The following is a 24,254-nucleotide window of genomic DNA, read 5'->3' on the forward strand; positions in this document are numbered from 1 at the left end:
TTGCTAGAAATGGAAGTCCGCTTTCCCTGTTTCTTTAGAGCGTAAACATTACTCATACAGTGCTGCTATGTGAGGCCTCAACATCCCTGACTCAGTGAGGTTCTTTCATGAGGTACATACTACCTTGGTAACAAAGTGAGATACTGATTTTTCATTCTTCTGTCACCCTATTTTCAATTTCACCTACTTCCAAGTTAGTTACTTTACTATAATTTATGTACCTCTTTGAACTATTGTAAATCCTTTTTGGAAGAATATAATATGAATAAATCTGTGAAACAAAGCAAATATTTAAAAATACCTCTGTTTTTAATCTTTTTATGGTTTACAGTGCATTTTTACATACATTATGCTATTTTTGTTTTCTCCAAAATATAGGCAGTGAGGGTATTCTCATGTTGCCAAAAAATGATTCCCCAGGTGGTAATGCCTGAATCAGAATCCAGATTCTAAACCCTGGTCCAGTGCTCTTGTGCTTCAGGAATATTTCAAATATTTAGAAAGGACAAAATAAATGAAGTTAACTGTACATTGCAAACCCCCTAAACTCAAGTTATCAGGGTATTCTTTAATTGAAGATAAGCATGTTGAAATTGCTATAAAGTCTGCTTTCCCCAACACATTTAATTCTAGCTTCTGAAATACTTCTTTTTATTGTTGAAGAATTTATTTGTGACAAATCATTTCCTACTTATATTTTAGATCAATTATATACCATTTGATGGACATCTTATACACAACACTTTGGATACAATTAATCAACTTACATTAATTAAATTAATTCTAGAAGAATCAGTTTACCTGTTTAAATGTGAGACATTGCCAAAATTCAAAGATTATTACAGAAAAGAATAGAGCACAGCTATAATAGAGCTTATTTTCATCTTCAAAGTGACAGATAACTTTTTCACACTCTATTTAAAATGAGCACCACTTACAGCTTTATCTGTATAGGTCTCTTCATAAAATGTTAGTATCAGAGCAAACTGTACAACTGCATATGTCTTTAATAGCCGAGATGCTGCTGATGAGAAGGGAACTTCTTCCCCCTTGACCTAGGAAGATAAGAAAGAAGCCTTTCCATTATATTGTTCCCTTATCTCTCACATTGAAATTCACACTAAGTGAAGAGGAGATATGCAAAAAGAAATGAAAGGTTTTGCTATCTTTTTTAATCCTCGAAATGACTCTAACGTTTATTACTTTGGATAGAAAAAATGTAAAAATTAGGAGACTTGTTTTTCATTTCAGAAGCATTATGATTCTGATCTACTCTGCTTTATATAGAGCACTGTAAGAATTGATACTGATGATTAACATAAGCAAAATGAACATGTAATATGAAATATGAAAATATGTCCATGATTATACATCAAAGTATAGCAAAAGAGAAAATGGAAGGTGATTTGGGATAGTGTAGATATTCAAGCTTCAAAGGCAAATACTGTCTTATTGAAAACAGCTTTCCCAAACTACAGTTTCCCAGAAATAATATAATCCTATCCTTATAATGCAGATTTAGGCATCGATATGATTTTAAAACATTCACTTTGAATTATCTATTGCAAAAAAGGAAAATAATAAATGAACTGTAGCTGACTAGACTTTCTGGAGCTGAAATAAGCAAATTATTTTCACTTATATCAAGTCAGATCATTGTTATATAACTAACTGTGAACATAACCAAGTGTCTGGAAATTCCAACACAGCAGCTTTCATAAGTGGATGAGAAAATATCCTTATTCAGATCAGGATTTTTGAAAAATAACAATATTCAAATAAAACATATTTCATTTTCTTGAATACTAATTTTTATACTCATAATTATCTTTCAAATCAACAGTAGCTTATTGTTTCTATATTACTATCAATGACAGTTATTTTGATAAGCAATCTCAATACATATCCTAAATGATTGGAAAGAAATTCCTTTTCCTCCATTTCATAAGAGAAATTCCATATTGAAACTGTATTTTTCATTTGATTTTCAGTGTTTTAAACCTCTACCTTGTTTATTTTTAGTTTTTCATGGGATTTCTGTATTTAATGCTACTACGCCACTATGAAATGAATAAAGTTGTAATCTAATCTAATAACCACATCATTTCGGTATGACTTTAGACCTTTTATTCTGGAGACCTCAGTTTTTCATGGACAAAATGAAGGCTTGACTGAATCTTCTCTAAGCCTCTCTGTGACGGATCCATAAGTGTCTGTGTGGTTTCTGCACTACACAAAGGCTCTCGGCTGTGGGTTTGAGCCAAGAAAACCAGCCTCTGCTGCTCTGCCCCAAACCATGCTCCCTAGTAAGAGGCAGTGTCAGTCTGGGAGAAGGCACCCCTCTTAATGGCCCCTAGGTGGTGTCCACTTATTAATTTACACATTACAGGGCTGTATCTGCCTAAGGGAACATCTTTTTTCATATTTGCATGAAGTCAGCATGTATTACAGGCCGGCTGTAGACCTGACAATATGAAATTAATCTTTGCCATCATCGAATTCATGAACTTTATTTACCTCTGGAATTTCTTCAATCAGTCCAAGTCTTGGTTTACCTGGACCCCATCCTGGTCCTTTAAATATGACAGAAAACTTATTGAAGAATCCAGGTGTGGCCCAGAATGTAGTCCATATGGTAAGTAAATGGTGGAACTAGAAGAATAAAAATATAGTCTATTTAAGATAAGAAAAGACCATAACAAAAAAGATTAAATACATTAAATCATGGATTTTATTTTATTGTTTAATGTAACTTACAAATTATTCTTTAATATATAGGTTATGTATAATTTGCTAATATTGATTAATATGCAATTGCATTATAAATTGAAATTCATTCTATGCATTCTGCATACGTTTACATTTAAATGTGTTCTTGTCAATAATTCTGAAGCTCCACAAAATTATAAACAGGAAATTTAATAATAGGGCAATTGTTTAGAAAATTAGCAAAGAATAAAAAGTGAGTTCAGAGAATTTGCTTCCAATGGATTTAACTAGCAGCCTGTGCACTCGACAGCCACATCTCGCTAAATGGTTTTTAAAGTTGAACATGGAATCATACAAATATTGCATATCTGTTATATATTTTTAAAATAATCTTTTATTTAATGTATTGAATTACAGACAAACACCTCATTTTAAGAAAAAATGTTCAAAACCATTTCTGATGGTAGACCTCTGAGGATTAAATAGATAGACCACATTCTGTAATAGGAAAAGTTTGCTGAGTCAGAAGTTTACCTTGAGGCTTATAGCAGGAATTCACATTCTTTAAATAACACACATTTGATATGTATAAAGTTAAAAGTAGTATGCCCACACATGACAAGGACTCAACAAATACTGGCTATTAGGATAAATAGCTATACATATCATATATATTATAAAAATGTATCATAGGATTAAAAATAATCCTAGATATTGGGCATCAGCTGTTGACTCAAAATGAGTTCTATTATACATGTAGTGATAAATTAATGTAGAAAGAAGTTATGGCTCTATCAGAATTTGTGGTCTCATTGGTATTTTCACTATCTCTTACAGAATTTAAACTGCTAGTATTATAAAAATTGTTTTTAAAATTACTTGAAATATTATAATAAGGAATCTGAAGCAATTAAGCAACAATGTAGGATTTAGCTGAGCAGATTTTAAAGAAAAAGGAAATGTTAGATGGAAACTTATCCTGAGGATTTGCAATAATAATAACAGAAAATTAATGTTACAACACGCATTAATATACTTACCTGTTTTGTTATTTTAAAAACTGAGTACAAGACTTCCCTGGTGGCAGAGTGGTTAAGAATCCACCTGCCAATGCAGGGAACACAGGTTTGATCCCTGGTCTGGGAACATCCCACATGCCGCAGAGCAACTAAGCCCATGCGCCACAACTACTGAAGCCTGCATGCCCTAGAACCCACACGCCACAACTACCGAGCCCATGTGCCACAACTACTGAAGCCCATGCGCTCTAGGGCCTGCATGTCACAACTACTGAGACCACGTGCTGCAACTACTGAAGCCTGTGCGCCTAGAGCCCGTGCTCTGCAACAAGAGAAGCCACCGCAATGAGAAGCCCGCGCACCACAGTGAAGAGCAGCCCCCACTCGATACAACGAGAGAAAGCCTGCGCGCAGCAACGAAGACACAACACCACCAAAAAAAAAAAAAAAAAAGAAAAACCTGACTGAAAATTTACTGCTATCATTCTAGACACAAACCATGAGAATACAGGGCTTTTAAATAAGGAGTACTTTCTCACTTACTTGTTTTCCAATGCCCTGAAACTCTTGGACTCCAAAGGAAAGCAAAATGAATGGTCTATACCTAGTGTCAAAGGGGAAAAAATTCTCTCCATCTAACAGGGGCCATCCTAAGGTGCTTTTGATGCCTCTGATGGGAGGTTGAGAAATTTAGCTAATATAAAGGAATACAAGTGAAAGTAAATACGTGATTTTGTAGGTTTAGGAACTCCGAATTATTACAACTCGCTGATTTGATATTTCTTACAATATAAGTGAGTATGTAGGAGACTAAAACTTAGACACAGTTGTGACAACTATTATGCTAAAGGCAATGTTTACATGAGGGCAGATTTAGCAGCAGCTCATAAAGACCTATGACTGAATACTGTGTCTCCAAATCCTAATCATCCAACTCCTTGTGCAGCTCATGTGATGCAGTTTTCAACTTCTTATTGTATCTCGAATATGAACCCCTTTTCCTCCATGTGTGTACACTCCCAAAGCCTTGCTAGCTAAAGGATTGCCATGAACCAGCAGTGTCGGCATCTCCTGGGAGCTTGTTAGAAACACAGTATCTTGGCCAGATTTCAGACCTACTGAACCCTACTTTAATAAGATCCTCCCATGATTCATATGCACATTAAGTTTGAAAGGCTCTCTCCTAGAGGGCAGGGACCAAGCTGTATTTCCTTCTTAATCTCTACATTATGAAGACAAGACCACGCCCAGTGAAGAAGTGGCTCTCAATGTATTATCTTGAAACTGATTTCAGTTCTATAAAGAACGTACCTAGAAATGTTTATTATTAAGGAAGTACCTGGATTCTCCTGAAAAAAATCTCTCATATTCTTGGTAATGCCTAACCAAAAGAAAGAGAACCAAAGACAGAGAAAGAAATGCCACTAGTTGAGAAGAAAGAAGAGAAATAATCAACTTTTCTCTTCTGAACAGAGACATAAAAATGCCTTTCACTTGAAAATTGAGTTAATCAAGTTTGGGGCTTGGCCTTCAACCCACCCTACTTAGGTTAGCATCTGACAAACTGTGTTTAGGCGGGGGAATTATTTAAATCCTGAGAACCTCAGTTTCATCCACCAAAAAACTGAGGTTAAAAAGAACCACTACCTTATAAGGTTTTAGTAATGGTTAAATTAAACACGTGTGCTGTTAGCAATGTCCTGCACATAGTAAAAGTTCAATAAATGTCCATTTATTTTGTTACTTTAACTTTCTTTAAAAACCTTGAAGAAGTAGCTTTGAAAAGCAGACCCAACATGAACCTGTACTTTCTTCCCTTTCTGAATGCTGTATATCCAGTCCCCTGGACAGAGCTGTCATTGACTGATCTCTTCATTTTTTCAAGCATTTTTATCTTTTTCTCATTTATTAGTCCCGACCCCTGGGAGTGTCTGCGGTGCTCTGCTACTGATGGATCAGAGCTTCACAGACATTCCTTATTTCTCTAGTGCCAACCATTGAGACCAGCGAACAACCAATACCACATGTCTGACAGAAAACTGGTCCAGGGCAACAAGTCTTAGCAGGTGAGGCAACGTGCAAACCTAACCAACCCGTAATAGCTCCTGACACCTCCATCCAAGAAGAGGAGGGCAAAGGCCTCACCCTGAATTTCTAACCAGAGTCATGCAGGCTTGAAGCAAATATTTTTCTTACTCTGGGATCAGCCTTAATTATACATTTTACTACCGCTCCTTCTGAATACATGAATATATTTCAGGTCTATTCTGAGAAAGGGTATGTTTGCTAAAGAGCTATTTCTTTTAATTCTAGGTAACAGGCATATTTTAAAATTCTTACAATGAATTGTTTTCAAATGTATTCTGCCCAATTTGATTCAAGGCTTTGAGTGCCAGAGTTATTTCTAAATTCTTTTACAGTTAAAATATATATTTTTTAAGGCTAGTGTAATGTGCTTCCACCTTTCAACAGCTGATTTTTCTTTCAAATATAAAATTCATAAAAGGATGGAATCAATTCAGAAGAAATAAAACCAAGTACATTACCTGCACCTTGAAAGGTTCAAATGAATTAATGGGATGTGTTAGACCATATACAACTTTTTCCTTTTCTGCCTCAAATGTTCCTGGAAGATAAACAATAATGATATGATTGACTTTCTGTGAATGAAGGAGCTAATTTAATTTTTTAAATGCTCATAGTTTTTACTTACCAAAAATTCTATCCCATATAATAAGAGTTCCGGCAAAATTTTTGTCTATGCAATAACGATTTCTGCCTATGAGACAAAATATTTTAAAAAAAATTTTTGAAAATGGAAGTTATACTTTTTGAAACAATGATATTCCTAAAAATATCTTTTCACTGACAACACTAGACTTTATTTGCTAGTAAACTGAGTATTTATTTTCCAAATGATTTTACTAAAAAGAGCAAAGACTTCCTTAAAGCCATAGATATTTAGAATTATCCCAGATTTCTAAAAAAGCATCGTTCACAATTTTTCTGGTCTTTAAAAATCTGGGATAATTCTAAGTAATTCTTTTTTTTTTAGGACTATTAAAAAGTAATAATTAAAAATTAAATGGTCCAGAACAAAAGGCAATATGAAATAAGATAAATATCAATAATATATGCATTTTTTTTTTGATGTGATCTTTACACCTTTTCACTGCCTCTTTTCCAGGAAGAAAATTTTCCACTAACAGTAAGACTTTCCTATTTTTTTCATCACAAAAGACATAAGTAAAAATTAAGTTACCTTTGATTATATTCATTGACTCATAACATACATGATATTTTAATGCCCCAAATAAATAATAGTTTAAATTTAAAGAGTTGGACATAGTTTACTAATTTAAAAAAATTAAATAAACACAATCATATCCACATGATTGTAAATCAAAGGAAAAAGAATATTAATCCACCAAGCCACTACTCCAATAAATTCAACTGTCTCCACGTGTCCTCATTTCTTTACACATCTTCTGTACATGCAAATGACACATGAATGTAAAGGTACAAGGAAAATTCTCCCCTGGTACAAAAGTAGAGTGGGGCTGGCTACACAGATCCACCAACTCATTGCCACACGTAGGCTAAACAGTGGCTCCCAGTTGGGTGAGGGAGCACTTTGAACCTCAGGGAATATGTGGCAATGTCTGGAGACACTGTTAAGAGTCATAACTGGGAGGGGATACTATTAGCATCTAATACGTAGAGACCAACATCTTATAATACACAGGGCAGCCTGCACGCTCTCCCCACATTCCCAAGTGAAGAAGTATCTGGTCCAAAATGTTAATAGTGCAGAGGCTGAGAATGCCTGATATAAAGCAACATGCATGCAACTATTTCTTTTTCAATGTGGACATGTTTTTCTCCAGTCCTTGTGTTTCCTTTAATATGGAGGGAACAGCAAGAGCATAATGCTCTTGACCTCTGTACCAACTCAGTAATAATTCCCTGTGGTGGAGGTATGACTGTGGAGTTTGGAAGGGGAAACTGCACATGTGCAGCAGGACCCCAGCCTCTCCCCACCTGGAGGAGCTTGTGCTTCTGCTCTGCTCCCTGTCCCAGGGAAAGGGACCTGCCCACCTTGGGAAGGCAGGCCTGACGTGTGCCAGTACTACTGCCTGTGATGCCTGGAAACTTATAAAAACAGAACAATAATATATATTATTTTCTTACTAGCTTCTGTCTCTCAAAATGGCATTTGTGAGATTTATTCATGCCATTACATGTTATAATAGGTTGGACATTTTCATTGCGATGTAGTTCTCCATTACATGAATAGTCTACAGTGTATCTGTTCTATTGCTGACAAACATGCGAATTATATCTTTTTTTCCTATTACCTAATACAAATAATGTCAATATGCACACTCTTTACAGGTCTTTTGGTGAGCAAATGTAAATACTTCTGTTATTTCTTAAGCTAGTGTCTTTAAACCTTAGGCACTGGTCACATGGGATTTTTTTTCTTTGTCAGGAAAAAGCAGTGTATGTTGAGTTTGTTCACAGAATTTAGGCAGAAAGTGAAGTGTTGTTTATTAGGCTTTCCTTAAATACCAACAGTTTTTAAGACCAAGACACTATGACTGTATACAGGAATGACCCTCAGCATGGGGTCAAGGAGTAACTTTCAACAAGCTCCTCACAATATGAAGTGTGTACCCCCTCAGCTGGTTAACTCTTTTTTCCATTACATCTGAGGAGAGCTAAGCAAAAAGGAAATTCAAAAGTCAGCTATGGAGAGGATTTTGTTTTGTTTTGTTTTCCTCCAGTCCTTTCTTTATAGATGAGGTTTGTCCAGGTACGAAGGAAGAAGCAAATGCCTATTTGCAGTGTGTGGTGACTAGGTTGGGTAATTGTGCTGAAGTGATACAAAATAATAATGTCATTTTTCAAGAAATGAGGAAGGAATGAAAGAAGAGATCGAATTTCCTCACCATGATGAACCCTATGATGGCTAGGAGTATTAAGAATCAGTTCCAAAGGACCAAGGTTATCGATGACCTGTTTAAAAGAAAAGGAACATAGTTATTAAATTATATATAATATTTAGGTACTCACATTAAAATCCCATATGGGTTAAGAAATATTGCTAGTTCCACGGTTGGCATCAGAGTCCTAAGAAGGTTCTCTATCTTCTGGTGTTCATATAAAGATAACAATTAGCTCATCACGATATTCTAAGAGACAATATAGTAGAGTAGTGAGGTTAAGAGTAGTGAACTGACTGCCTCAGTTCAGTCCCTGAATCCTCTATTTATTATTATGTGGTACTGGGGGAAATTACTTAAGCTATTTATAAGTCAGATTCCTTATCTTTAAAATGGAAATAATAGTATCTACATAATAATGTTCTGAGGATTACAAATGTTAATGTCTTTAGATGCTACTATTGCCAAGGCATACTTCTTTAAGTTTCATGTCATTTTATGTTCTTCACCCATCAGCTATGTCTTTGATGACTTATGTTAACAGAGCATAACTAGGCGAAGGGAAACCCAGTATTATATTCGTTTTCTGGAGTTGGTTTCACCCAATAATCAGTCATGCAGTAACTTAGTATTGCAGTTGCATTACGGTGATCCTTGCTTATTCAAATAGACTCCTAAATGTTCTCTTACTGTAGATGCCCCATCTTCCAGTCCATTTCTGAGGCACGATTCAAAGTCAAATACGTAAAGGGGCTTTTTTGGAATTAAAGACCCTTTAAAATCGCGTCTATTATTCTCTAATGTTCTCTCTCAACATTTCTCAGTAAGAACCCCCTATGCCAGAGTCTGCACACTCTAAAGAGTGTAGAAACCAGGTAGTTACCATAAATTAGAACAGCAGGCCATATTTAAGATATCCATTATGTCATACAGTTAATATTGGACAATGTGGGAACGCTTTTCATCTCAATTACATTATTCTTTCTTCCATCAACCATGGCAGATAACAGCCTTTTACTTTTCTTTAATCACAATCTAAATAGATCTTTTAGAGCCTATTTATGACAAAATCAATACATTGATATTTTAAGAAATTATTCACCTTTAAAGTTAACTTCCATTTAAAGGATATATAAGGAATAAAGTAATATGTTAAGTGCTACTTAAGGGGAAAAAGAGTCACTGAAATCGTAACACTGACATGAATTTGGCAACAAGTCAGTGGTACGAGAAAAAACAGGGAGCTGGGACTGCTTCAGATGAAACGATATTTAAGATACATACAACCAAACATATTGTGGGGATCTTGTTTAGATACTGATTTGAACAAACCAAATATAAAAGACATTTTATAGGCAATGAGAGAAAACTGATTATAAACATAGTATGACATGATAAAAATACTGTTTTATTAGGAGTTATGATGGCATTGTTATTGCATGAGAAAATGTAATTGTTTTTTAAGAGTTGTATAACTGAAGTATACGTGACATGAGATCTAGGTTTTGCTTCATCATATTTGGCAATGAAAAGGAAAAAGAAAAAAAGAATAACTGATGAAAATGAATCAAAATCATAGTGTTTTTATTGAAATATAATTGATTTACAATGTTGTATTCATTTCAGGTGTACAGCAAAGTGATTCAGTCATACATATCTATTATCTATTATTTTTCAGATTCTTTTCCATTATAGGTTATTACAAGATATCATAATGATTTTTAAATTGAAGTTATGGAGCTAGAAACATTCATTCTATTATTCTCTCTACTTTTCTGAATGTTTTAAAATTTTTAAGACAAATTTAAATAAAAGAAATTACTACTCTAGTAATATACAGTAATGCTCAGTTAGTTGGTTGAAAATATTAATATTGATAGAGCCCTATAGTCCCAAACATACATCTATGTTGTAACTCTTTATATAGCAGGGTTTAATACTTTTTTGGCAACCTCTGACACTGAAACACCCAATTTGCAATTGCTCTGCAGACATGCAGAGCCGCAGGAGCCACACGGTCCTCAGCTTGTGGGGTCCTGCACGTTCCTGAAGGAGAAGCAGCAGCAGCACTGCCACATAACAATGTTGCATCTCTTCATAGGGCAGGTGTCACCAGCATCTCCTTATTAGACTCACTGCACACCTGAAAGAAACAGTCCTTGCCTCCTTCCCTGCTGCCCAGCTTCTAAGGGGTTCTCGGTTTCCATTACGGTACAGGCATGCAAAGGATGCAAATGTTTGCAATGCAGAGGATATGTAATATGTTATCTCTCTCTCTCTCTCTCTCTCTCTCTCTCTTTCTTCTTGTCTCTCTTTTCTAATCTAGAGTTCTATAGCCATTTTTAAAGTTACCCATAAGAAATGTATTATGGGATCCAAACAACAGACTTTTTTTGTTGATCCATAAGACTTTTTCGTTGATTCATACAACAGAACTCATTTATACATGAAAAAAATCTCTGTAGTTTTTAATTTCAGGAGTTCAAAATACGGTGAATATATAGCCCTTATATCAGACCACAGTCCTGTGAAATAAGAGGCAAAAATATTATCCCACAAATGCACTATTAATGACCAGAAATTGGGAGGGGAGTAAGTAGAAATAACCCTTAATTTTATTGGACTACATTGCTTTGTACTGGTGGAAAAATATTTGTTGAGAAGAAGAATGGTGACGGATAGAGAACAAGAAGGGGGTTTCTCAGCAGTCAGGACATTGAAATCTGATGCTCTGCTCAGGCTTTGTATCTCTGGCAGAGAACCAGATGGGAAAGGAGAAAACCATTTTATCCTTGTTTGTGTCTTTGGTGGCTAACATATGTTACAAAAACAGACAACAAAAGGGGGTAGAGGAGACTACACTAACTGGTTTCTGCTACCCAGATGCATTTCTAATCCTTGGTCCCGGCGTGTGTGCAGCCAGATTTAAAGCCCCACAAATGGTAAGTGAATTCAGATGATTGGAGCCTTGGCTGCGGGCATTATTTTTTTAATGTCAAGTACTTTTCCTCAAAGAAAATCTTTTGCTTCTGCAGGCTAAAGCATGGTGATATCAATATTGAAAATTCCTTTTTTTTTTTTTTCTTTTTTTAGTAAAATGCCAAGTATAACACAGGCAACCAGAGTTAAATTTCCTTGTAGTGCGTATGAGTACCTTGGAGCTGGGAAAGACCACCTTGGTGTGGGAAATGATTCATCATTCAGACAGCCCAGTCAGAACCTCTCTTGTAGTAAACCCTTCTGATTCAAAGTCATGGAGAAGTAATTAATAACTAATAAGAGCTGAGTGGGACGACTTATCACCCATTTTTGCAAATTCAGTCATTTAGAAATTCAACCGCATCTAGCTTTGAATCACTTCCCGAAAATATTTTACTGTGAACATAACTGGAGCTATTCTCAGTTTTAGAAGTTATTTGTCTTGCTTTTTTTTTTAGATTTAGATGAGTTAATTTAAATTATAAAATTTTAGAACATATAGAGGACTTAAAAATAATATAGTGAGATACTCTATTACAAAAAAACATAAAACTGAAGCTCGGAGAAGTTAAATTACTAATCCAAGTTTAAACATCTTAGAAGAAGCCCTAAAGTCTTCTCAGTTTCAACTCAGTAATCCTTCTATTTTTCTATCATGTTGCTTTATGAGATATAGCACTTTTTCCATCAAATAAAAGAAATCTAAATTTTTAGAACTTTAACGGGAAATGATAACTAAGTGCTTTTTGACTACATTTCAAAATGAAATCCAGTTATTTAGAAAGAGCCCAGGAATTTCAGCTTCTACATTGCGCTCATCGTATTTTAGGCACTTCTGGGGCTTCTTAGGTCTCTAAAGCAACGGTCTGTGTCTTGTAGCCTGTAGTTTTCTATCAGGGTTTTATAATCTGAGGGCCATGGATGTCTAGAAGGGCCATTTATGGGCTTCAGAAGGCCAAGAACACCCTGAAGTGTCATACCAAATTTTATGAATATGTGACTATGGGTATTTTCTTGGGGAAAACTACTATTTTCACAATATACTCAAAGGGATACATAAGTCCCCAGAGGTTAAGAATCAATGTCCTAAACAGAGTGCTTTAGGTTGTTGCCTTTGCCCTTCTTATTTATATTGTGTTTTTAGTTTCTGTATTATTAAAACTTGGGTGCTAATTTCCCACCCAATCTTCAAAGACAGTAACTTTAACATTTTTTTCTGCCTATTTCGTGAAATCATTGTTTTCCAAAAAGATTGTTTCTTAAGCTTTTACTTGTTTAATAATAAATTATCAAAAATAAATAAATAATAAAAGTAACAATTTTATAATTATAAGCTCCATCCATTCTATTGATTAACCTTTATCCAGCAGAAGTGCTCTGGACTGGATTTGCTGGAGTGGTCACAAACTCCTTATTTCTCTCTCCACAATTTATGGTGGATGTAGGGAAGAAGAGTTAAATGTAAAAGTAAGAGAACAGGAACCATGAGTTTCATCATGTCATTTCATCATGTCATTTCCTCTCATCAAAACTAAAATGAACTCAAATAAAAGGATCTTCATAATGAACTAAATAAAGTCCAAAACATCTGGAATTCAAAGCCGTTCACATTTTTCCTCAAGACCAATGCCAATGCTCTCACTTTTGCCTCTAAGATCTTCATGTCCCATCCTGACCTGCTGGAATCATGCTCTACCTCCAAGACCTAGTTAAATTTTCCAAGCACTCTTCTGGATTTTTCTAAAGGGAATTTTGTTTTCCTTTCTCTGAGTACGTATCAAGATACCACTACTTTTTATGTCGGTCTGTCCTATGTCCTAATTATTTGTGTTCATTTCTGTGAAGACAGAAACTGGGTCTCACCCTTCTCGAAGTTTCTCACAGCACATACAACATTGGTTCGCACATAGTGATTTCTCAGCAAGATTATATTGGGTAGATAAGTCAACTTTACTGCCCTCCACACTTCTGCCTTTATAGTAGTGGTTCTTAAACAGGGGTGATTATGCTCCCAGGGGACTGGTGGCAATGTATGGAGATATTTTTGGTTGTCTCAGCTGGGGAAAGTGCTATTGTATCTACTGAGTAGTAGGTTTTAGTGCCGCTAACCACCCCACAGGGCACAAGACATTCCCCGAAAATAAGAGTTATCTGGGAAGCAGCCGCATAGCACAGGGAGATCAGCTCCGTGCTTTGTGACCGCCTGGAGGGGTGGGATAGGGAGGGTGGGAGGGAGGGAGACGCAAGAGGGAAGAGATATGGGAACATATATAACTGATTCATTTTGTTGTAAAGCAGAAACCAACACACCATTGTAAAGCAATTATACTCCAATAAAGATGTTAAAAAAAAAAAGAAAAAAGAGTTATCTGGTCCAAAATGTCAATAGTGCCAAGGTGGAGAAACTCTGTGTCATGGGTGTGAATGTCTTACTGTGCTCTAGTCTTGTGTAGTTCAGGAGGGAGGCTCTGTATAATTTCTGTCTTCTAATTGGGAAGTTGGAGGAAGGGGTGCATTAGGGAATGAGCCTGGTAGTTACTGCCAAGGCTAGAGGCAAAACATGAGTCTGGAGTGTCCTTAGAGTTTAAAGCCAGGAAAGTGAGTCCAAACATAATTTTTGTTTTAGTGAGGTGAAAAATTAAGACAAATAACTAAAAATAAAGGGGCTAACAACAACAATAACAACAACAACAAAAAAACACACACAGAAAATCACAGAGGCTAGATGATGAGATAACTGAATTATAATAATCATCGGCAGCTGAATTTCTTGAATTACCTTTATGCTCTCTTAGCACCAGTTTGTGTGGGCTTCAGTTTCAATGAAATGAATCAGAAATACAAAATGTAGTTTCCATGTCATCAAGTGCTTTTGAAAGTTCCTTTGAGAGTTCTCATGACACCCGCACCCCACCCACCCTCCAGTTACACTTTGAGTGAGCTGGATAACTTACAAGTCTAGAAGAGTGATGACACCTTCATAGTGCGTAGGTTACCAGCCTGAAATCATTTGGCTTTGGAAATTGATAAACTAAGTACACGTGGTAAATCAAATATTTAAATGTCTATTATGAACCGATTGCAATTAATCTTTCCATGATATAGTTCTCAGAAGTTTTCTCACTACCTTACATTACATGAAAAACATACCTCAATAGGTCTTTCCAATTGAAATTGAAAAATCACTTACAGTTGAACTCTATAAGCATCAAAGTAAGTGTTTTAAATTAGTGTCTTGTCTGAAATTATTTCTTATAAAAGTAACTTAGTCCATTCTATACATTTCTTAATTAGTTTCACGGATTCTTCTGATTGGGAAACATGGGTTCGATTTTTATAGTTCAGTTAAGAATACAGAAATAATTACCGGATGGTCAAGTTGGATGACAAGATTTCCTTTCAACAAAAGTGATTAATTCAAGAGAGAAGTATTTCGTTTGTCTGTATTGCTTAGAAAATTGCCTCGTCTCACCTCCCTTTGACTATTGAGGATAGGGAAGAGACTTTCTAAATCTAATTTTAAAAACTCTAATTCTATTTTTTCCCCAATTTTGGAATAATATGTGAATACCATATTACATTTCTACCCTGCAGTTTTTCTATCTGCAGACTGGCACCAAAATGCTAAAATATATTATTGAAAGGCCACAGAGATCCTTATAACAACTTACTTTTAAGAAAGAAGGCATGAGCTTATAGTTATTTGTAAAGTTCTTTCCAAATTAAGAGATGCTTACAAATATTCACGCATCCTGTCTGAGAGGAAAAAATTATAATAGGGAAAATATGTCTTAAAAAGCATGTGTTTTACAGAATTCTCATTATAAAAATGAATGTGCTAACAATATGATAAATGCTGAGGGGCGACTGGGTTGAGGGTGAAGTGAAATGAAATCTCCGTAGCAGAAAAATGCCTGCATTCAGATGAGCGTAGGTTACAGTGACGACATTGACTCTAAGTAATCAAGACTTCTTACAGCATCATGCGTGATTGATGTTCCAGAGGGACCCATACCACTGCAGGCCTCTGGGTTTCACTGCATCAGTATTTAAGGGAAATGCTAAGCCAGCTCCCAATACATTTATCATCTGATATAAAAATCATTGTCATGTTATATTTAACTAAGAAACATATGCTTGAAGTGCAGACTAAAAACAGCAAAACTTTTCAGGTAAATTAGTGGCAAGATTCAGTGCAAACCCAAACTAAAATTAAGTGGACTAACAGTTATATTATGATTACTTGCCTTTTTCTTATCTAATTTTCTTTCTTTCTTCCTTCTTTCCTTTTTTCCTTCCTTCCTCTCTCTCTCTCTTTTTCCTTTTTTCTTTCAACTATCTATCTATCTAACTGCCTTTCTACCTATCTATGTATATGTCTATGCATGGGTGTTTTTGTATTAAAAATTTGGAGAATCTTTTATTTGGAAAGGTCTTTACAATTAACTATAGGCTCATGCATATCTTTTTGAAAAGTAAGTGATTATAAATATTTCTATGACCTTTCAATAATGCCTTCCAGTATTTTAGTCCCATTTACACATTAAAAAACCTGAAGGACAAAAATATTAATGTATATACATATATTTATTTCTATTAAATATATTTATTATATATATACTAAATATTAAATACAAACTCAAATACCAATCAATGACAATTTTAGGTACCAAACTACCAGTAAGGGTTTTCTATTAGGGTTGGAAATAATCTGTTTCAGAGGATTAAAACCTGTATTTATAAGTCCTTATCGAAATATTTTATTAAAAGCTACTTGCAGAATAATCAGAGCAAGAAGTCTCTTGTCAGGGATTCCATTCATTCTGCAAACATTTATTGAATTTCTATGAACTTTACTAGGTTTTAGAAGTAAAAAGAAATAAAGCGATATGCAGGTACTTCACATAGGAAGCTTATTTACAGCCCAACGGTCTCTTCAATGGAAAGGTAAAGCTATTTCAGAAACAAAGCTTTTCTAAAAACTTATCTTTCTCGTAAAATTTTGTGATTTTGCGGGAAGGATGAGAAAATCATTCTTTTTTTTGTTTTGTTTTGTTTTCAATTACAATGCACAGCAGAGACATTTGAGCTTACAATAAATTTGAATATGTAACTGGCACAAGAGTTATTTAACAAGAAGCAAATTGAGTTCCTTTTCCAGGTCTCAAGCTGAAAACTACCCTTAATAGAGATATATGCTTTTGCTTAGTTTTCTATAGTGCTGCTTTGCAAACAGTCTCATTGCTTGTTGCCAGAGAATGCTGTAGAGAATTCTCCCTTGTTCATAAACTTCATCTGACTGTATGGAAATTAAAATAACCTATGTGGGTTTCATTTATTCAATAGGTATTTACTGAGTGCATATTTTATGGAAAGTACTGTGTTAAGCTCTTTTGAAAGGTCACGGAATAAAACAATGGAAATTACAATTTATTAGCAGGTAGTTTATTAATTTAAAGGTAGAATGAATGACAATGTTAGATTTTTATTGTTTGCATATATATATTTATGTATGAATAGGTTTTTCTCTCTCAAAAAAATCTCTAGCAATTCCTCACTTAAAGTTTTAGAAAAAGGATAAAATCCATAAATACTACAAGTCAACATATTAAAATAATTTTACTTCTTGTTCTGAATTAGTTGATCTTTAAACACCCATTGTTTTCCTTATTAAAAACTTAATCAATCTGAACATTTATGGATAAATTTATACTGTAGAGCATCTGGTGATGAAATGTAAAAATAAAATCTTAATTATACCCCCCACTAGATCTGCTGTGTTAATTCAAGACAACAGATTCAAGTATTTAGACAGATGGTAGTGGAGGCCATATTAGCCTCTGATTTCTCTACAGGGAAGCAAGAGAAAGCAGAGCTCTTAGGATCTGGGCTTGTCTGCCTACTTTCACACTTTGAAATCCTCGACAAATGGTGATTTATTCACAGCCAAATGTTTTCCTATCTGATTAGGCAGTTTTCTACTTCAGTAAGCATGTAATATGGAGGTAGCTGAATTTCCACACTAAGGAGTGAAAAAACAATATTTATAGTTTGGAAATAAAACAATCTGGAGGAATCAGGACTGTTGGGATCATAAAGAGCTTCATAGGGAGTAAATTTTTGATGAATCCATACCACAGGGTTAAAGAGTTAAAAGCTTGGTTTTAAGAAGAATGAGACTAGGCTATGTTTATACAATAAACAAGGGTTTTAAAGAACTGTGTTTGTAATAAATTACCTTGAAGGCTGACTCTTGTCACTTATGATTGTATTATTCCTCAAACAAGAGGTGGACAAGTTAGCATTCTATTTGAATTCATCTCAGCTTACATTTTGAGTAACACTTTTAACTTTTCCTTAGAAAAATGAATGTAAGTAGCTGCTGAATGTGTTCCTTCAAAGGGAGGTGGATTCCAAGTGACTTCTATAAAGCAACACCAATTAAACTGACCTAAGAAAAATGGGAAATATTCATAAGCATAACTATGTAAAACTTCATTCTTATGTAACATCATTTTATATTTACCAATTTGGTCACTCAGTGAGAAAAGGAACCACATTGTTATTAGCGGTAGTAACATCATGTTAAAAGAAGGTAACTGACAAACTGAGAGTTTAGGTAGTTCTTACACAAACTCCAAATGTTTGACTCATTCTAAGGCTCAGTACATTGTGTCTGTCATGATGATCATATTCCCAATTTCAGTGTCGCTTTTACATTCATTAATCAACAAATGTCAGTGATTACTGACCATGTACCTGGCAGTTTCTAAGCATTAGATATAAATCTGCATTTTAATGTTTACAATCTCATAGGTCAGATCTCCTGTCACTCATTATAAATTTTAGTCTGTTAAATATTTGTAAATACCAATTGCTTAAAGTCAAATATCATAGCATGATTTCTCAATTAGTTGTTTGGAAGCTACAAGTATCTGTTTGTCATAAATTAATTTGTCCTGTTCCTATTTGCATATTTTCCTTCTAAGGACAAGCTAAAGGACAACTTCTCCCCTTGTCCCTCAGAATTTATTAAAGATTTATTTATTTTTTAACTGTACATCATGTCTTAGTCAGTTTGGGATGCTGTAACTAAATACAATAGACTGTGTGGCTTAAACAACAAACATTTATTTCTCACAGTGATAGAAGGGAAGAAGTCCAAGATTAAGGTGCCAGCAAATTCAGCATCTTGTGAAAGCCACCTTCTTTCTGTATCCTCTCCTCTTTGTCTCTTCTTCTATGAGCACTAATCCCATCATGAGGGCTCCACCTTCAAGACTTGATTACCTCCTAAAGGCTCCATCTCCAAATATCATCACTGTGGGGATTAAGCCTTCACCATATGAATTTTGGAGGAACACAATTCATTCCACAGCACATCCTTTCTGACCCAAATATTTGCCATGGGTACTCTCTTCTTGTTTCTCCTTCTGCTTCTCTTCAATATGTACACATATTATAAAGAATCTGGTTAACATGATGAATTCATTCATTCATGAAAAAGATATGTACTGATAATCATCCAAGTTCAAGGCAATGGGAAAACAAAGAGGTATAAAACATAGTCTTTGTCTTCAAGAAGTTTACTGTCACCTCCTGCATTCGTTGTGCTCAAACTTCATCACAACAATGTTCAGTCTAATCTCTTGGGAAGCTTGCTCAAGTTTCCTACTCTTGCTCTCCAGAGATTTAGATTCTGTGGTTCTCAGAACGGGACCATGATTCTATATCTTGAGTAAGCACAAATAATTCTGATGCATGCGGGTGACTGGCAACAGTTACACCTGCTTCTATTAGCTCTGTCTCTGTGTACCAGTTCCAATATGCAGGGTTTGTTTTGTTTTGGTTGTTTTTTTGCTTTTTCATAATTGCTATCGGTTGAAAGCGTATTATTTTCCAGACTATATACTTAACACATGTTATTTCATTAATCCTAACAACACTCTTATGGGGTAGGTATGACTAGTTTCAGTTAACAGATTTGGAAGCAATGTCAGAGAGTTTAAATAACTTTACTAAATGTCCACAGGCATTCATTCAACAAACATGTCTTGAGCTCCTATTAAGTAGGTACCTTTTATATTCTGGGAACACACTAGTGAAGAAGATGTACAAACCTCTAACAGAGGATAGACTTCTCTTTCATTATAAAACCTTATGCCATTATGTTTTACTATTCTCTTGTTCCTGAAATGTCTTTCTCTTCAATTCTGGTTATAGATTCTGATCTTATTTCTTGTGTCTGAAGGCCTCCATTTCCAATCCTTTCACAACAGATATTTGAATATGGTGATCTATGAATTTTTAAACAGTTTATTGATAATCTTCAGGAAACTCAGTAAAATTCTTGATATTTTGTCAAGTTTTTTCCTTTGGCAAAGAGTCACCAGAATCCAACAGTTTCTGGAAGGAGGTTGTGATCCTCAAAATGTTAGTAATAAAGTGTGCCAACCCAGGTCAGAAAACTGGAATCGCTCTTTGGCCCAGAGTAGCTGCTTGAGAAATATTTTTCGAACATATGAACTTCAAAGAGATTTATATATCTAATACATGTGGAAAAGCATTACTAATTTATACAAGAATAAGCAGGATGGGGGTGAATTATTTTAAAAGGTAACTGTAGAACAGAAGATTTCTTCTAGAGAGAACATGTATAGGCTACTAGAGAGATCAAGGAGTTGAAGGTGACACCAGGATTTGATCTTGACATTGTCTTCAAGTAGCAATGGAAACAAAGAAGAACAGCTGACTTGAGGTGAGAAGAGCTGAAATGGAACACGTTTTAGAAATGTCGACTCAGAGTGGTGTCAAATATTCCTATGAATATGTTAAGTCAAACATTCAAAAGATAGATCTTAAATCCATAAGAAAATTCGTATTAGAGCTATAGACTAAATATGCAATTACTTGAAGACAACCTAAAAATGGTGAAGTAAATTAAATTCTAAGAAGGAAGAATACTGAGAGAAGAAAAGAGAATTGGAACCGGAAATTCAGGAAGAAGTCAAACAGAGTAAGGGAGTAAGGAGAGCACAAGTGCTGAGAAATGTCTCAACTTATTTCAAGAACAAAAGGTTTATGATATTAGGTACTACTGGAATAAGCATTGGATAGCAAAAAAGCATGAAAGTTGATTTTTGTTAAAATAAGTATCTTTCAAAAGCATATATTTTGAAATAGAACTTACTAATTCCCCCAAGTTCCGAAAGATATGTAATCATCACCCTCAAAAATTTACACTCTATTAGGGGAGATCCAGCATAAGTATATTCTAGATATAAATACAAGTACGTACACACATATGTTTATTAATATCTAACACTAATAATTATTATCAGCAAGTTACAGTTAATTGTCTATTTAAATACTGGTGTTTGTTTTTATTAAAGTTTGTATATATTTATATAATATATGTACACGTAAATAGATGCTCACATAATAGATGAGGGACACTTTCTGCTATCAAGGAACTCAGAGAATAATGGGAGAAGCAGAGTTAAGCAATAAATACAATACAGTGGTGTAAGAATTAAACTTCACCATTATTAATTGGATGCTTCCTATGTGCAACAACTGATATGTTATCTCATTTATGCCCTCCCAACAGAGCCCATGCTTTTTATCATTAACTGCCAATATGGAAATAGGACACGGGGTAGTGTCAAGAAAAGTGCGCTCAACTTTAACTAAGAGGTGAAAGAGTGACATTCCAGAGGAAGTGGTAATTGAGTTGCATCATGGGGAATGTCTGGAAAAAAGGTATCACAGAGAGAGCCTATGCAAATACAGAGGGAAAAAATGTGTTGGGCATGCTTAGGGAGCAAAAAGCAGTGTGGTTTAGCTGGACCGGCTAACTAATGGAATGAGACTGGAGAGTAAGCAGGGTCATAGTCTAAGGCTGCTAAAATCTATGTATGTATTTAAGGTGTTTGATTCTATCTTGGAGGCAATAGAGAGCCATTTAAAAACTTCTGTTGCTGATGTTTGTTTCATGTTGGGTGTGCCCTGATACTGCTTGGGTTCTAAAATGATCACCACAGTTGTATGCAAATATATAGGAGAGGAAAGAGTCTGCAGGAATAGAAAAAAAAAGGAATTTTGTAGTAATCATCTATGTAACATGATAAGAGCATAAATTAAGGCGAGGCAGTAGAAACAAAAAGGGGAAGAGAGATGAAAGAGCTGTTTAGGAGGAAAACACAACAAGTGTACAATGAATACCTTAAGAGAGTGACAGGGTGTGCTAGTAAAAATTATGCCAGAAAAAAAAAAAGGTATACATTGGGGCTGCACCAGGCAAACTGGGACATTATCAAGAGATGTAAAATCAATGATACAGGATTTCAAAGGAGGAAAGGAGAGAGAATTGTTTACCAGGTTTTGAGCCACAGATCTACTATAAACTAGCTGCAACAACATTAAACAAGTTCATCTCTATGTAGTTCAATTTCTTCATTTTGAATGGGGACAACAGGGTTGCATTAGTAAATACATTGTATAATCAAATAAGTACATCTTGTGAAATACTTAGCATAGTGACTGACACATGGTCTGAGATACATATGTGTTTGCTCTTAATAAAGGAAACACTTTATGGAGAAGAGGGAACTGAGTTGGGCCTTGCAAAATGTATAGAATAGCAACATGTAGAAAATATAAAAAGGAGAGGCACTGCAATGATCATATATCAGATGTATTTGGGAAATGGAAATGGTCTAGTTTGACTGAATTGTACAGAATGGAAAGTAATGGGATATATACCAGGAGATCTATTTGAAAGGCAGTGCGTGAGAAACATAAAATGCAAGAAATTTAGACTTAACTCAGCAAGCCATGGAACATCATCAAATAATTTTCAGCAGGAGCAGCCTGAGAATAGATTAAATTTTAAGAGGGACAAGTAGATGTGTATGAAGTTCACACAGCAGTTTGGTATAGGTAATATTACAACTGAGCTCTGTCTCAAGTAACCAATAGCCATGATCTTTTCACCGTACCATATTGATTCTCTATGAACCCTGTGGCATTCTGCCATGCTATACTGAGATGTAATCAAATAAAAATTTTGTTTGAAGAAGTACGATGTGTGAGTAATGGCAAAAAATTATCTCTGAGCCAGCTATGTTACCTTATATAAACTGTAGAATCTCAATATTCTTAGCTTTAAAAGGGATGGTGTTTGCTCACAGAGTTAGTGAATATAAAAATTTCAGTTTTCTAAAATTGTCTGTTAAATTTCTGGTATGGTTTCCTGCTGCATGTACTTCTATAGGTTGTCCCCTTAAAATAAAGCTCCATTAACTGAAGTTATTTGAACTTACATTCATTCTTTACAACCTGTAAAAGTTTAATTGGTCTTTAGTGACTCAAATTATTTTATGGGAATTAAATGAAAAATTTTTGCTTGGCACATACTCAGTGCTTAATACATGGTAGCTATTTTATTATAACATTAGGATCAGAAATGACCCATCTATAGGGAAGCTGTATAGTGTAGTGGATGAGAACAAGGAATCTGGATCCTGACTACTGGATACAAAGCCCAGCTTTCACATTTACCAATCACATCACCCAGAATAAGTTACTTAGTATATTTAATTGGAGGAAATAGTATTCGTATTTCATAGAGTTGCTTTGAAGATTTAATGAGATAGTATTTGTTAAGATGCTTAAAATTTAATATTTTCAAACATTTTTATAATGCAATAAAATAAGGTAAATTTAATTTTAAAATAAATAATAAATCTAATAACTTAATAAAATGCTGAAAAACTGAGTGCTGGCTAAGTATATGATACACAAAATGAAATAAGTAAATAGACAAACAGAAACGTCATTTAATCATATTTTCCTTGGGATATCTCAGCCAATAACAACTATCAGTAACTGAGAATTATTGGCCTGGGATGACTGTAACTGTTTATTCTCCTAAACTTGTCTGTTTTTTAATATCTTTCAAGCTCAGATACTTTTCCTTCTTCCAGAATATTGCATCTCATTATTCCAGTCTTTAACCCAATTTTGGTTTTTGTTATTACATGCAAGAGTAGGAATGTAATAGGCTAGGCACTCAGTGCATGTCTGTGGGATATAATAATTAAAATATTTAACAAGATATACAGAACTTGGCAAATTTAATAATTTTTTATATTGATTAGTTTCTAAATCACACAAGAAAAGATATTAAAAAACCTGATCAATGCACTTCATGCTAACAATCTGAAACTCTTATAGTGAAGAATGAATTTTTTTTCCCAAAGTAAATTTGTGCATTAATTAATTATTCAAGTTTAAAATCCAACTGCATGGGACTTCCCTGGTGGTGCAGTGGTTAAGAATCCGCCTGCCAATGCAGGGAACACAGGTTCAATGCCTGGTCCAGGAAGATTCCACATGCTGCAGAGCACCTAAGCCTGTGCACCACATCTACTGAGCCTGCGCGCTAGAGCCCATGTGCCACAACTACTAAGCCTGTGGGCCCTAAAGCCCGCATGCCACAACTACTGAGCCCACAGGCTGTAACTACTGAAGCCCATGCACCTAGAGCCCATGCTCCACAACAACAGAAGCCACCACAATGAGAAGCCTATGCACCGCA

General features: G+C 34.9%; 1 protein-coding gene across 1 annotated transcript in view; it reads right to left on the minus strand.

Annotated features, from left to right (window-relative positions):
* The window catches only part of AGMO (alkylglycerol monooxygenase), a 323,204-nt gene that overhangs the window by 162,324 nt on the left and 136,626 nt on the right, over window positions 1–24,254 (minus strand). The window contains exons 6-10 of the mRNA XM_027102575.1: window positions 8,681–8,747; window positions 6,442–6,507; window positions 6,275–6,354; window positions 2,518–2,652; window positions 939–1,055 (exon numbers count right to left, since the gene is read on the minus strand). Of these exons, the coding sequence (XP_026958376.1) occupies window positions 939–1,055; window positions 2,518–2,652; window positions 6,275–6,354; window positions 6,442–6,507; window positions 8,681–8,747 (465 nt within the window). The remainder of the gene's footprint in view (window positions 1–938; window positions 1,056–2,517; window positions 2,653–6,274; window positions 6,355–6,441; window positions 6,508–8,680; window positions 8,748–24,254) is intronic.

The sequence above is a fragment of the Aethalodelphis obliquidens genome, unplaced genomic scaffold (genome assembly GCF_003676395.1).
Source record: "Aethalodelphis obliquidens isolate GAN/ISIS:26980383/991018 unplaced genomic scaffold, ASM367639v1 scaffold5, whole genome shotgun sequence".
Lineage (NCBI taxonomy): Eukaryota > Metazoa > Chordata > Mammalia > Artiodactyla > Delphinidae > Aethalodelphis > Aethalodelphis obliquidens.